General features: G+C 36.4%; 1 protein-coding gene and 1 non-coding gene across 2 annotated transcripts in view; one reads left to right on the top strand and one right to left on the bottom strand.

The window, feature by feature from the left end:
* Positions 1-15,591, top strand: part of DMD (dystrophin) — a 2,044,437-nt gene that overhangs the window by 1,800,632 nt on the left and 228,214 nt on the right. The window contains exon 60 of the mRNA XM_025371836.1: positions 7,286-7,364. Within this exon, the coding sequence (XP_025227621.1) occupies positions 7,286-7,364 (79 nt within the window). The remainder of the gene's footprint in view (positions 1-7,285; positions 7,365-15,591) is intronic.
* On the bottom strand, positions 7,624-7,729 carry LOC112616692. Its single transcript, XR_003117729.1, has one exon. It is a non-coding gene; the product is annotated as a U6 spliceosomal RNA (small nuclear RNA).

Genomic DNA, 15,591 nt, shown 5'->3' with positions numbered 1-15,591 from the left:
AGGAGAGTTCGAAATCAAGACCAGAACTTATCTCAGACCTTTTTTTTTTTTTTTCCAGTTACAACTCAAAATAATCAGAATTAGAAGAATAATGGATTTTAACTGAAAGGGATTGCCATTAGTTAAAAGGATTTTAACTGAAACTGTAATCAGTCTCAGGACAGTTTCCAGGATAATGTTTGGGCATGTATTTATCAGTGTTACTTGTGAGGATTTGGGAGTAAGAATGAATGAGGAAGTTCCTCCCCCAACACAGACACATGCACACAAAAACTGTACAAACTGAAAAACTTCAGGACAAAAACTCATGAATAGACTGGAGAGTCATTTGTGTGCATATGTGTGGTTTATTTACTAGCACCACAGCACAAGAAGAGTTTTTGTTTGTCTTTTACTTTTGTTTTTGTTTTCATAGGCTCATTTGTGTAAGTGTTATGTCTGTTTCTTACATTCCCATGGATATTTATCAAGGGTCTAGACACACTGAGAACCAGAAAATCAAAACATACATTCCTAGTTACATATTTTCCCTAGACTGGAGTAAACATGATTTATGTATGTAGTATCAGTAAGACGTAGCTTGGATGCTAGGAAGAAACCACATTGCCTAGCAATGTATTTCCACATGGGGAGGTAATGCTTGTCTCTCCTGAACTTCTAGTGAAGATAAAACTTCAAAGCAGAGTAATTAACAGAAAGGTCAAAAGACAAAGTAGAAGCCCTTGAGAATCTAAAACGAAGTTAAAGAACCAACATTTACATTTAGATAAATTTATGTGAAATATTTCTAAGAGCCACCATGTTGTTATCGGTCCTTTTTCTTTCTTTCTTTTATATTTTTGGTTTATTTAAAAGCAATGATGAAGAAAAAATGAAATAAAGCTATCTTTCACAATACACAGAGGGATGGACTGAGCTTTGGGAAACAGTCACAGCTTGGAATTAAGAGTGTGTGTCATATCATAATTTAGTTGGATGATTTGGTGCTCATTCATTATACCCAAAATTACACTTTCAAATCTACCATGTTCATACTTATCACAGTGCCTAACAGATAAGAGGAACTAAAAAAACCTTTCATTCATTCACCCATTCAGTGTTTCTTGATCTCTTCTATGTACTAGGCATTGTGATAAATCCTTAACAAGACAGATAAAATCTCTGTCTTCGTGGACAATAAACTTACATTCTAGTAAATATCTTTTGAATGAATGTAGTGATATTTCCTACTGAAGCTAAAAGAGGAAGGTCTCTGCAAACAGTACACTGTCTACAGAACTCATCCAAAATGAGAAGGCAAAGGAGAATAATATATAGCCCTCATAACTCTCAAATCTCAAATATGATTATTTAAAAACTAGAGTAAAACAAATGTGGAGGAGATTCGGACTTCAGGGTTGTTTTATAATTTGCTGTTTAACATTTTTAAATTTAGTATTATAGGCAAAATTGAATCTAAATGGTTTTCTTCTTTTCTTTTTTTACTTTCATCATCAAAAATGGAAGAAAGGAAGAAAAGGAGGAAAGAAGAAAAGGAAAGGAAGAAGGGAGGGAGGGAAGTTTTTCAAAAGCTTGTGTCAGGGATCTTGAAAAAGAAATTATTCATTTAAAATATAGTTGTTATGGTAAAGATCCATGAATAAACAGTACATTAATTCATTCAACTAATATTAATTTAGCACCTATTATATGCCAGGTACTGTGCTACTCACTGATGATTAGTAGGGAAAGATGTGTCCCTGTCCTCATGGAACATATAAAAAAAGGACCTTTTTCTCCTGACATGCTTTTACTGAAGAATTGCTGCAACCTAGATTATGAGTACTCATGGACCAGATGGCAGTTTTCTGCCCATCTGGGATAGTTCTGAAGAATAGACCCTCATGTATCAATCAAGGTTTCTTCCAGTTCTAAGCCTTCATGATCTATGATCTAATAGTTAAAACAGGATGTATGCTCCCAAAAAGATGTTATATTTATATTACTTTTATAAAAGGAAACATAGACATGCCCTATTAATTCAGAAGAGATTGGGTTCCTCCTGACTGTTTAAATCATTCTATTTAAACTCCTTTATCTCTTCTTTCTTGGCTCCCCTTCCAAAGCTCACTCTTACCCCCTTTAGTCTCACTTCCCTTTCCTTTCTTTAATTGCTGAGACAAATTGTTCATCTCTAACTGGCTATACATGACATCTCCAGTTAAATGTTTCACTGTTAGGACAAATTCATTATATTCCAAATGAATTCATACACACATATGCTATTTCTCCCTTTTCTGTTTTTCATATTGCCATCAGCAATATCTTCATTCTCTCAGTCTTCCTTACTGGAAATCCAAGAGTTTATTTGCTTCTTCAGAAATTAATCTCCAGCACCAAATTGGATAGTTCTTCCTGCTTTCAAAATCCTTCTAACATGTACCTTCTTTTACATTCAATACAATACAGCCTTAATTCTAATGCATATCACCCCAAGTCTAGTAAATTACAGCAGCCTCTTTCTGATCTCAGTCTCAGGTGCCCTTTCGAATCTGTTTTACACCATACCGATCTTCCCAAACCCTAACTTTCCTCTAAAATAGTGAGTCATGTCACAGAAATTTTCAGTGGTTCTCTTTGCCTGCAGGGTAAATCTTGAGCCTCAGAGTCCGGAACACCTTGCTTTGCATCATCTGCTTTCAACATGACTAACTAATTATATCTCACTGTCGTCCTCAACACCACTGTTCTGCAGCCCCAAGCCTTTCTTCAGCTTGTCACTATTTCTTACCTCCAAACCTTTACACTTGCAGAGATCAGGGACTATAGCATTTGTTTTTTGACTATCTCTTTCAATATTAACAAATACTTATATAATGAATAAACCACCAAGGAAAGAACTGATTGTGCCATAACATAAGATACAGGTATATAATTTCTGGCGTTTGCTTCCTGTTTTGTATATACTATGGTTATATTGATTTAAAATACAGCCAGTTAGAAAGATCTAATGCATGGAGGCTCTCATTTTAATAGATTATCAAATTTCATTTCCTTGCATAATTGCTCACAGAATAAAGTGCTTCGTTCCTAAGTCTCAAGCTAAAGCTTTCGAGGACCTTGGTTGCTTTCAAGATTTTCTCCTTCATAAATTTATTTCTTTATTTAGCCAGTTGTGCATTCAATCCACACAAAACTTTTCTCCAATGATAATTTGTGGAAAGAAATATTTTATGCTTAATTCTTCTCACTGTCATGCCTTCTCTTAAATTTGAGTTATGAAGATGGAAATTCACTTTGATCTCATTTTAAAATCTTGACAATATTGAGTGTACACTGGAAACTACCACTGGAGCTCTCCTTGTATAAGAAGGCAAAATTCTTCAGAGATTGGGAGTCTAGAATGAACTTTGATGCTGCATCGGCTCAGTCCCTATGAAACTAACATTCTTACTAGAGAAAGTGGCCTATGGCACAGTCATATTCCTTTACCATCTACATCTTCTCCTTGAGATTTCTTTCAGAAAAGATTTCTGATCAGTGTCCACTCCCATATGGCATCCTCATCTTCTCCTCCCTACCCCAAAACATTCACATTTATCTCTAGATTGATTTATTTATGGAATGACCCATTCTAAATTTAGAAATAATGACATATGCCAAACATTTATTTGCATGCATTTTTCCACAACCTTTCTCTGTGATCTTATGATATCACATTCTTCAAGACCAGGAATTGACCTTGCATTGGGCCATAAAATACATTGGGCCATAAAATACATTGAACAACTGAAGTTTCATAGATATGCACACTAGAATTGGTCTGCATTCAATAAACTGATTGAAAATAAAGAAATTAAAAAGCAAATTACTTATTAAGTATTTATAAAATACTTTTTTCAACTTTTTAATCTTCAGGATAACAGTTAAGAGCAAGACCCAGACTGAATGAGTTTGAATCTGAGCTCTGCCAATTTACTAACTACTGAAGCTTAAGCAAGTTTTTTTTTTTTTTTTTAACCTCTCATGCCTCAGTTTTCACATCAATGAAGTGGGGGGAATAATATTAACTCCTATTGCAGAGTTACTGTAAAGATGAAATAACATAATTCATATTGTCATGCATGTATTGCTTAATAAATATTAGCCATTTTTGTATTGTATGTGGTACCCTGCACATTATAGACTATTGCTCTCCTGTTTTCCTTTTTTTTTTTTTTTTTTTTTTTTTTGAGATGGAGTCTTGTTCTGTCGCCCAGGCTGGAGTGCAGTGACATGATCTCGGTGCACTGCAACCTCCACCTCTCAGTGTCAAGCAATTCTCCTGCCTCAGCTTCCTGAGTGGCTGGGATTACAGATGCTCACCACCACACCCAGCTAATTTTTGTATTTTTAGTAGAGACGGGATTTCATCATGTTGGCCAGACTGGTTGTGAACTCCTGACCTCAAGTGATCCACCTGCCTCGGCCTCCCAAAGTGCTGGGATTACAGGTGTGAGTCACCACGCCTGGCCTATTCCTCTCCTTTTATTTACCATAATAGCAGCAAGAACAGTAGCTGGTGACATTTATTGAGCAATTACTACATGATAGAAACTAGGCTAAGTGCTTTACATGTATCATCTTATTTAATTCCCACAGAACTCTATAAGTTATATTACTGTCCACATTTTACTGATAAGGAAAGTTAAGAATAATTTACCCAGGGACATTGATTAGTCAAGGTTCTCCAGAGAAATAGAAGCAACAATATACATATGTATGTGCGTATGTGTATGTGTGTGTGTGTATATATGTATGTATATGTGTGTGTGGATATATAAAATCAAGTATTATCTCATGCAATTGGAAACTAAGAAGTCCCATGACCTGCTGTCTGCAAGTTAGAGAGCCAGGAAAATTGATAGTGTAATTTCAGTCTCAGTCTGAAAGCCTGAGAACCAGAGGAGTTGATGATGTAAATCCCAGTCCAAGGGCAGGGGAAGACTGACATTCCAGCTCAAGCAGGCCTGCAGGGAAAAAAAGGAACATGCCTTTTTGTTCTGTTTAGGACCTCAACTGATAGGATGATGCCCACCCACATTGCGGAGGGCAATCTACTGAATCCGCTGAACTAAATGCTAATCTTGTCTGCACAAGACACACCCAGACACACCCAGAAATAGTGGTTTGCCTGGGCACCCCATAGTCCAGTCAACTTGACACAGAATTAACCATTACAGACCTGCAGTCAGTGCAGTCAGTGTGAGTAGGTATTCTTGTTTGTTCTGCATCTCTTCTCTTCTCTCTCTTTCTCTCTCTCTCTCTCTCTCACACACACACACACACACACACACACGTACCACATTTACTCATTTATCTGTTTGTTTGGTCAACTAGTCATTAAACAAATATTTGCTACCATTTACTATGTGCAGGGTTCTGTGCCTCCTGCAGAAAGGGTTGGAGACATTCAAAGACAAAAGTAAACAAAAAATGGTCCCTGCTATCAAGAAGTTTACAATCTATTGCAAGAGACATGTCCATATAATTCAAATGAATTGTATGATAGAAGTGTTTCAAGTATAAACCATATACTGTTAGAATGCTGAGGAAACCATTAATTCTAACCCGGGAGATGGGGAAGTAAGCATATAAACACTCACAGCATTGATCTGGGAGAGAAGTCGGGTAAGAGCATTGCCGAGAGAAGGAGCAGCATGAAGAAGCCACACACAAGAGTTACATTGGATGGAATAGTGCAGGATAGGCAGGTAGTTTTGGTGGGCTTAGCAGGTAGAGTTTGGGAGCGCAGGGTCATAAGGTTGGGAAGGAAGGTTTCATATGTCCCTCATGCTTTTGTGTAGATAAAATAAAGCAAATCCTGCATTTTAGGGGAACTCCACTTGGTTATCCACGTATTTGGGCCAAGCAAAAATGGGCAAGGCTAGGGAGAGTGAAAAAATGAGATTGTTCTGGATATACACTAGGCACTTAATTGATATTGGAAGGCCAGAGTTGGTTTGAGACCAGACTACCTGAGCCACTTTTCTGATGAGATTAACATCGATTTTTACCTCTTGGGAATTCTGCACACCACAGGAACTATCCCCTGAGTTCCGATTGCTCTGTGCAAGCTCTGATTGACCCCTAGTTTAGCATGGACTGTTCACAACCAAATCAAAATCCAGAGTTAGAGAGCTAGAATGCCTGGAGCTACCACTTATATTGGATTGGCAAAATGCCAAATGACTAAGTATAGTATTTCACCCATAAAATTATTCCTTTTTCCCCCCTAAGAATAGAATTCACTAAGTTGACAGCACACTGTGTCAATATATTATAGAAAAACCTAATAGGAAAAAAAGAATGGCGGTTTTCACTGCATGCCACCTAAAGGTATATTTCTCAATAATTTCCAAGACCACTGAAAACTGAAATCTGAAAATTAGTTTTATCTTCCTATCCACCCTGTTTTATCCCAAATTTAAGCCTTGCCTGTACTTCTTTGATATTTAATTAATTTTTTTTTTTTTTTTTGAGATGGAGTTTCACTCTGTCGCCCAGGCTGGAGTGCAGTGGCACGATCTCTGCTCACTGTGGCCTCCCTCCTGCCTCAGCCTCCTGAGGAGCTGGGACTACAGGCGTGCACCACCACACCCGACTAATTTTTGTATTTGTAGTAGAGACAGGGTTTCACCATATTGGCCAGGCTGGTCTCGAACTTCTGACCTCAAGTGATCTGCCTGCCTTGGCCTCCCAAAGTGCTGGGATTACAGGCATGAGTCACTGTGCCCAGTCCATAATTAAATATTAATCAACTATTGGTTAATTGCTAATTATCAATAATTAAATATCACTCAATGGTTTATTACCTATTCATCAATATTACTTCTTTAAAAATTTGTCAAAAACAATAGACTAAGACTTAAAGACAAGACATGTCATTTCTGAGATTCTGTAGTCACCTATACCAAATGGCACCCTCCCTAATGTTTCTGTGAAAGTAAAGATTTGTATTTTTTTATGGTACTAATTGAAGCAGTAGTTCATTTGTGGCTGCCAATGAGTTGACTGTAAAAAAAAAAAAAAAATCTTATTTTAACATTGTTGAGAGAGGAAATCCTTTGTGTTTGGCCTTGGATTGATAAAAACAAGTCTGGGATACTATATACGGTAAGTGGATATTAAAACTAGGGCTATGAATTGTTGCTTTGGTGTTGTCAGCCTTGGAGACTCAAAGTATCTTATCAGAAAGGATACATTATTTTAATTGTTCCTCATTATATAGAATGAGAGAACATCATTTCTCTCCTTTTCCTCCCAGGTGGCCGTGGAGGACCGAGTCAGGCAGCTGCATGAAGCTCACAGGGACTTTGGCCCAGCGTCTCAGCACTTTCTTTCCAGTAAGTCATTTTCAGCTTTTATCACTTAACTTTATTGCATCTTGATTAATAAGAATTAACAGTTGAAAAAACAAAAGAATTAAGAGTTGAATTATAATAATCTCTGTCAGATGTAGTAGAAGCATAAATCATCCTGAAATATAACTTGGTTGATAAATTTAGAAGGGTAGGAAGAAGAAGCCCAACTGGATCATTTTGCCCATTCTTCAGCTAATGCATAATTGTTTCCTGCAATATATTCTCAAATGTTAACTTCATTAATAATTTTGAGTCTTTTTGAAAAGTATGGAACACTTTGCTCAGGAGCCATGCTAATATTCTCTGTATCATTCCAATGTTAGTATATGGGCTGCTGAAGCAAACACATACCTTTGAGTTTTTAATTTCTGCCTATCAGTTCAGTTCATAAAACTAATAATTATGGTATCATGTAATTATAATATGATCATTCAATATGTGTTACTGTGATTCTGTAATTCTTTATCTCTAAATAATTCATTAAATACTCCCTGCCTTATGAAATAAATGACAATTCTCAAAAGAAGGCATACAAATGGCCAACAGGTATATGAAAAAATGCTCAACATCACTAATCACCAGGGAAATGCAAATCAAGACCACATGATATATCATCTTACCCCAATTAGAATGGCTATTATTCAAAAGACAAAAAATAACAGATTCTGGTGAGAATGTGAAGAAAGGGAACTCTTTTACGGTGTTGGTGAAAATGTAACAGTAAATTAGTAACAGTATGAAGATTTCTCAAGAAACTATAAATAGAACTACCTTACCATCTGGCAATCCCACTACTGGTTATCTATCCCAAAGCTAAGAAATCAGTGTATCAAAAGGATACCTGCACTTGTATGCTTATCGCAGCACTGTTTACAACAGCAAAGATGTGAAATCAACCTAAGTGTATATCAACAGATGAATGGATAAAGAATATGTGGTATCTATACACAATGAAACACTGCAAGAATGAAACTACGTCATTCACAGCAACATGGATGGGACTGGAGGTCATTATGTTAAGTGAAACAACCCCGGCACAGAAAGACAAAAATCGCATGTTCTTACTCTTGTGGAAGCTAAAAAAAAATTGATCTCATAAACATAGACTAGAATGATGGATACTAGTGGCTGGGAAAGGTGTGTGGGTAGAGGGGGAGATAAAGAGAGGTTGGTTAATGGGTACAAACATCCAGTTAGATAGAAGGAATAAGTTATATCATTTGACAGCAGAATAGAGTGACTATAGTTAACAACAATGTGTTGTATATTTCAAAGTATCAAGAAGAAAGGGCTTGAATTGTTTCCAATACATAGAAATGACAAATACTCAAGGTGATGGATGCCTCAAATACCCCGACTTGATCATTATGTATTCTATGCTAGTAAAATATCATGTTACCTCATAAATATGTAAAATTTTATGTACCAATAATAAATAAATACTTTGCCTCCAAATTTGAAACCTCAGCCTATGGGTATTCCCTTTTCCCTAACTATTTGTATCCTTTTTTTTTTTTTTTTTTTTTTTTTTTGAGAGGGAGCCTCATTCTGTTGCCCAGGCTGCAGTACAGTGGTGTGATCTTGGCTCACTGCAACCTCCGCCTCCCAGGTTCAAACAACTCTCCTGCCTCAGCCTCCTGAGTAGCTGGGACTACAGGCGTACACCACCAGGCCCGGATAACTTTTGTATTTTTTAGTAGAGACAAGGCTTCACCATGTTGATCAGGCTGGTCTCGAGCTCCTGATCTCAAGTGATCCACTCACCTTGGCCTCCCAAAGTGCTGGGATTACATTCGTGAGCCTTGTATTCTCCTTTTGTCCTTGACCTCTAGTCATTCTTTTTATTTACTGGTTCTACCATTTTATTAATTATGTTTTTATAATTAATACTAAGAGAAATAACCTTAGTTAACTGAGAGTTTGAGTATTAGAGAATCATATTTATACAATAATACATATTAAATTGGCAAGCACCTGTTTTCCTCTGATTAATATTAATTTATACCACTTTTTATTTGATTATAAAAGTATATGTGTTGAGTTTTTTGGTATTTAAAAAGCCATACTTTACCACATGGAGTTAACATCTGTTAGCATTCTGATATATTTCCTTATGGTCATATGTGAGTATGTATGAGGGTTTATCCATCATTTTAAGGCAATTACTTTGTGCCTAGCAATGTTACAGATTTTAACTAGTTTAATCCTTATAGCAATCCCTTAAGGTAGGTACCATTATTATACCTATTTCAATGATGAAGAAATTGAGGCACACATTCACACAGCTAGTAGATGAGAGAGCCAGGATTCAAACCCAAGAAGTTGGCCCCAGAGTCTGTGTTTTTAAGCATCACGCTGTAATTTCACTTAATTTATGTATTTTATAGAGAGGAGGTAATTCTGTATGATCTCCATTCTTCTGCCACATTCTTTCATTGCCATTTTCTGATCATTTCCTTTCTTTTCCATTCTCCATGGGTTAATAAAAAGATCCACGCTCACAAATACTTTAAAGTATTTGAGTAGATGCTGTCATGTGTGTCTTCAGTTGGCTGTTGTCTTTTGAACAAAATTTCCTGGAAGGTGTTGGTCCTGTGTTTTTGTCATACATTGATAATAGATTAAGAAGTATCTTATTTTCTGAACTGGCTCTAACTTTGTTATCCGCCTGCGGTCTAGTTATTTGGACACAGTTTCACAATGCTTTGGAGTTGCCAAGAAAAAGGGATAAGTTAAAGCAGTTTATCTAAAGGAGTGGGATCGTGGCTTTTAGGAACGGCTCTAGAAAAATGATAAAGGCTACAGATTTTGTCTTCTGCATCTTTCCAAATCTCTGGTCTACTTAACTTGCCTTGGTGACAGCCATTCTATTTGATTTAATTGAGATTAAATGTGATAACATACTCCTAAGCTACTCATAAACCATAAATTAAAAAATAGTACTATTATGAATATTAATTACTCCTCTGACACCAGGAATATTCGTTCATATTTTCTTCTCTCTGACTCCCCCTCTGACATATTTTCTTCTCTCTGACTCCCCCTCTGAATTCCCATGTCTTACCCATTAAAACCTATTTTCAGAAAATGATATACTCGTTTAACCCAGGTGATAGGTAAAGTTTAATGTGCACTTCTCCTGGGTTATTTGCATTTTATTAGTGTGAAAGTCTGTAAGCCTGAGGTGGTAGAACATCAGCCGTAAGTTCTGAGCTATGAGGAAGGAACTTTGAGGGGCCAAGGGGAACATTCTCACACCTTTCAAACCATATCACATCAGTGCCCACTTCCAGAAAGGTCAGGCCTGTTAGACACAGGCATTCGTAAAGAGACTGATCTACCTGCGTGAATGGAGCCAGCCCCGGAAGTCATCAATCTCTTGGATGCCCATGTGGAATATCAATATATGCTTAAAAGCTTTGCTTGCAGGTATAAAGAAAATACCAACTTAGTTTAAGGGATATTTAAGAAATAGAACGATGAGACTAAGGATGGATTGTTTCTTTACATTGTCCTTTTTAAAATTACAAAGGTACTCTATACATATCAAGAAAAATTTTGAAAGCACACAGTACAAACAACAAAAGAAAAAATATCCACAATCCAATGACTCAGAGATAATCACTAATATAAATTTGGTTTATACGCTTTCTGTCTTTCTCTTGTGGGGTGTGTGTGTGTGTGTGTGTGTGTCAAGGTTCTATCTTATTTTTTTATTTTTTGAACTATTTGTTTTTTGAGACAGAGTGCGGTCTCAGCTCACTGCAACCTCCCCCTCCTGGGTTCTAGTGATTCCCATGACTCAGTCTCCCGAGTAGCTGGGATTACAGGAATATGCAACCACGCTTGGCTAGTTTTTTGTATTTTTAGTAGAAATGGGGCTTCACTATGTTGACCAGGCTGGTCTCAAACTTGTGGCCTCAAGTATTCCACCCACTGTGGCCTCCCAAAGTGTTGGGATTACAGGCATGAGCCACCACGCCCGGCCTCTCTCTTTTCTTTTAAACCATGCACAGATAAAAACATGCTACCATTTTATGGCCTGCTATTTTCCCTTAAAACTATCTTTACAATATTTTCATGTGTTTAAATATTCTTCTACAGAGTGATTTTTCTAATGACTGACTAATACTCTCTTCTGTGTCTATACCAAATTTACCAACACAATTCTAAATTGCTCAATATTAAGATTATTTCACAATTTTTATTATATCGAGCATTATGGCTAATATCCTTTTTATACCTGTGCAAATATCTCAGATTCTTTCTACAGGATAAATGCCTAAGGTGGAATTGTTGTCTTAAAGAATGTTTACATTCGTAAGCCTTTTCAAGTGTTTTGCTAGACTTACCTCTAGAAAATTGCACCAGAAATTGGGTGTGCCATCCAAACCATATTTGAGCCAGGCATGGTGTGGCTCATGCCTATAATCCCAATTCTTTGGGAAACTGAGGCAGGAGGATCACTTGAACCCAGGAGGTCAAGACTGCAGTGATCCATAATCACACCCCTGCACTGCAATCTGGATGACAGAGCAAGACCCTGACCCTAAATTTAAAAAAAAATAAATCACCATATTTTAAGCAGGACATCTCTGAAGTCACATATTTGCTACTGTAAAAGCAGCTTCCCCTACCAATGAATAAAAATATGTTTTAAATATTCCTCTAAGTTCATATTAAATGAATTTGAATTAATATATATATTTTAGACAGGCCTGAGTTGATACATGTTTAGTAATGTGCTTTCAGGTTATTGTGAATAATAATAGAGTGGTTTCTAAAGCTTGGAAATTACAAAGAAAAGGAAAATAAGGAGGAGCTACTAATTGCAACCCCCAACATAAACATGCTTACTGTCTCTGTTTATCTTATTCTCTCTCTCTCTCTCTCTGTCTCTCTCACTCTGACACACACACACATACACACACACACACACACACACTCCCCTTTGGAAATTATTTGGAAATTACATTACCAGCTGTCTGTTTTTTTATCAGAAGACAGAGGCAGCCTTTTACTAAAAAAAAGTATTCACTGTTTCTTCCCAGTAGCCCAATCTCTACTAGTTACAGAAATTGTTTCTTTTATCTTAGATCTGAGAGAAAATAAGGAGAGAAAAGCATTGTGAAATATGACCCTTCTCCATTGATAGACACTAACTTGTCCTTACTTCTAGTTTTAATATACTGCTACTCCTAATTGACTTCTACAACTTAAACCAAGAAAAAGGAGAAATTCTAATAGTATGATTTTAAATATGTATATAATTTACAATGAAATTGGCATTTAAATTATTAAAATTATGTACTAATATATAATTATATATGTATAGTTCGTAGGTATACTATCAGCCTCTTCATATGTCTGTCATTAAGCAAGTACTAAAGTACATTGGCGTAGTAGTCTGAATATTGTCCTTTCCTTTTCAAGAGTTTAAAGATTTTCTGGGCATGTTGGCTCACATCTGTAATCCCATCACTTTGGGAGGCCGAGGTGGGCAGATCACTTGAGGTCAGGAGTTCAAGACCACCCTGGCCAACATGGTGAAACCCCGTCTGTACTAAAAATACAAAAATTAGCTGGGTGTGGTGGCACGGGCCTGTAATCCCAGCTACTCAGGAGGCTGAGGCAGGAGAATGGCTTAAACCCTGGAGGTGGAGGTTGCAGTGAGCCGAGATCATGCCACTGCAGTCCAGCCTTGGTAATAGAGAGAGACTTCGTCTCAAAAAACAAACAAACAAACAAACAAACAAACAAAACAAAGACCAAAAAAACAGTTTAAATATTTTTCCTGACCATTATCTCAATTCTCTGGTCTTTTATTCTAAATTCTACTTTTCTCACCAAGAAAGATCACTATATATTTGGGTAAAGGGAGGAATCCTTCTATAACAGTAAAAAGAATCCATGGTTTTCTTAATATTTTACAAGTTCCAGAATTCCCTTAAAAGAATATTTTCCAAGCCAGGTTCTTTAAAACATTAATGTTCTATTAGGTTTTGATAACTGTCCCTTGAAAAAAATAGTACTGATTAATAAGATTGGAAAAACACTAGGTTTCAAAGATAAGCAAGTTTCTTTCCTGTTGGAATTCTTGGAGCCTTTATTATACACTGAGACTCTAAGAGGATAAAGAGTCTATAGCTCTCCAGTTTTAGGTGACTGTGGAAACCTTTTTCAGGCACACCAATTAATTTCACACTAAACTTTATGCCATGGATCACAGTGAACCTTTGCCTTGGTGTGGTATTTGCCAAATGCTTTAATGACAAAAAATTTCTGCTAAAGGTTGTAAAAAAGTGATCCAATTAAAAGAAAATGAATGTTTATGTGGCAAAAGGGTCAACTCCCTCTCTTTACTAAAGTTCCCATCCCCACTCCCACCCAGGAGCCCTCTTGTGCTGTGTAATTTCCTAACTGGAGATAAGCTTAGAAAGTATCTATACCAGTAGCTTCCAGACTCTGAGGTGTGGCTCATTAGCAAATCCTAAAATCAGTTTAAAAAGACTTACAACCAACAATTTTTTACTGGAATGGAATGGAATGGAACAGATTAGAAAATATCAGAGTGCATTACCCGAGCAAGGTTAAGTGTTGTTTTGACAGTAGTTGATTTGTTAGATGTGTGTGTGCATGCATGTGTGTATCTGTGTGTGTGTGTGTGTGTGTGTGTGTGTATGCGCTAGATCACAGTGTAAAACATTTTTCTTCTGTGGGTTGCAGTCGAAATAGTTTGAGAAACATTGAATCATTCCAGTCTTTTCCTTATTTTACAGATGATAAAATAGGTGCAGAATGATCAAATGACATAACCACGGTCACAAAGATAGTTATAATACTAGGACTGGAACCCAGTTTCTGGACTTCCAAGCCACACATCACACTGCCTTACCCATTAAGAACAAATGCCTAGGCCAATAACTGTCTAGTCTATCTGCTATTGCCAATGATTATTCTATTCTCTCATACATTCCTCTTCGTTTGGCCATCCTAAGTTGATTTACAGAGTCTAAATTTTTCTCTCAACACCTCTGGGCTAAAAGCTGCCTTGTCAAAATGGTATTGATGGTGGTTCAGAGTAAAAGCTGTCAAATCAAACTGATTGGGTTCAAATATTGACTCAGACACTTTATGCTTTATTCTTTCTCTTTATTCTTCATCTTTAAAATAGGGATAATAGTAACATATTTGGTCAATTGTAAGACACACTTTTCTACCCATGTTTTAACAGCTCTGAAATCAGAATGCACTTTCGACCAATGGGATGTTGAATTCAGTGAAATATGGTTGTATTATGTCATGGGGTTACAGTGAAGATGAAACAGTTAATATTTGTAAAACCCCTAGAGTAGTGCCTGGAACATAGTAAGTGCTATTCAAGTGTTTGCTATTAGCTTTACCATTAGTATCATTATTACTATCAGCTTGATAGTATAACTTAATGCATGCCTGTTAGAGTCAAACTGGTCATGAAAGTTTCATTCATTCTCTTGCATTTAATTGTCAGTATAAGTAGTCCCTCTCCTTTCTGAAGGTGATTTCCAAGGATCTAATCTGCAAGTCCAGTGTTTTGCACATTAGAACAGCTCAATAGTTGTTTGTGTAACTAATGAGTGATAAATAATCCAAAAGATAGACCTTAATCTCTATAAGGCCAGGATAGTATTAGTGTTGTTGACAGTTATATTCTACAGTATGTAATGTGGTACATGGCACTTAGCAGGTGTTCAGTAAATATTTACAGAATGAATTATGTCTTATACCCAAAAGAGGAAGAGGTAAATTCACTCCTGACATTGATAATACACAGTGGCATGAGATTTAGCATAGTGACTATCACATAGTAGACACTCAATAAATAATGTGGCCTTTTATGTTGCTTCTCAGCAAAGACTAATAGCATTCATAACTTTGTATGGTTGTTTTTATCAAAGTCTACTGTACCATGTAATATATTAAGGGAAAAGGCTGACTTCAAAATTACAGCATGATCACAACTGTATTAGAAAATAAAATAAAAATAACAGAAATGGACACATAAAAGAAAAATGGAAAATAAAAAGACACCAAAAGGCAAACAGTTATTGCATCATTTCTTTCTTTTTACTTTTACAAATTTTTTGGTAATAGCATGTACTACTTTTGTAATGGAAAAAAACAATAAAGGTAAAATTTTATACTCTAGCTTTTAACCAGTGACCTCTTG

The sequence above is a fragment of the Theropithecus gelada genome, chromosome X, assembly GCF_003255815.1.
Source record: "Theropithecus gelada isolate Dixy chromosome X, Tgel_1.0, whole genome shotgun sequence".
Classification (NCBI taxonomy): Eukaryota; Metazoa; Chordata; class Mammalia; order Primates; family Cercopithecidae; genus Theropithecus; species Theropithecus gelada.
The sequence above is the reverse complement of the archived record's forward strand: the minus strand, read 5'-3'. Positions and strand labels throughout refer to the sequence as shown.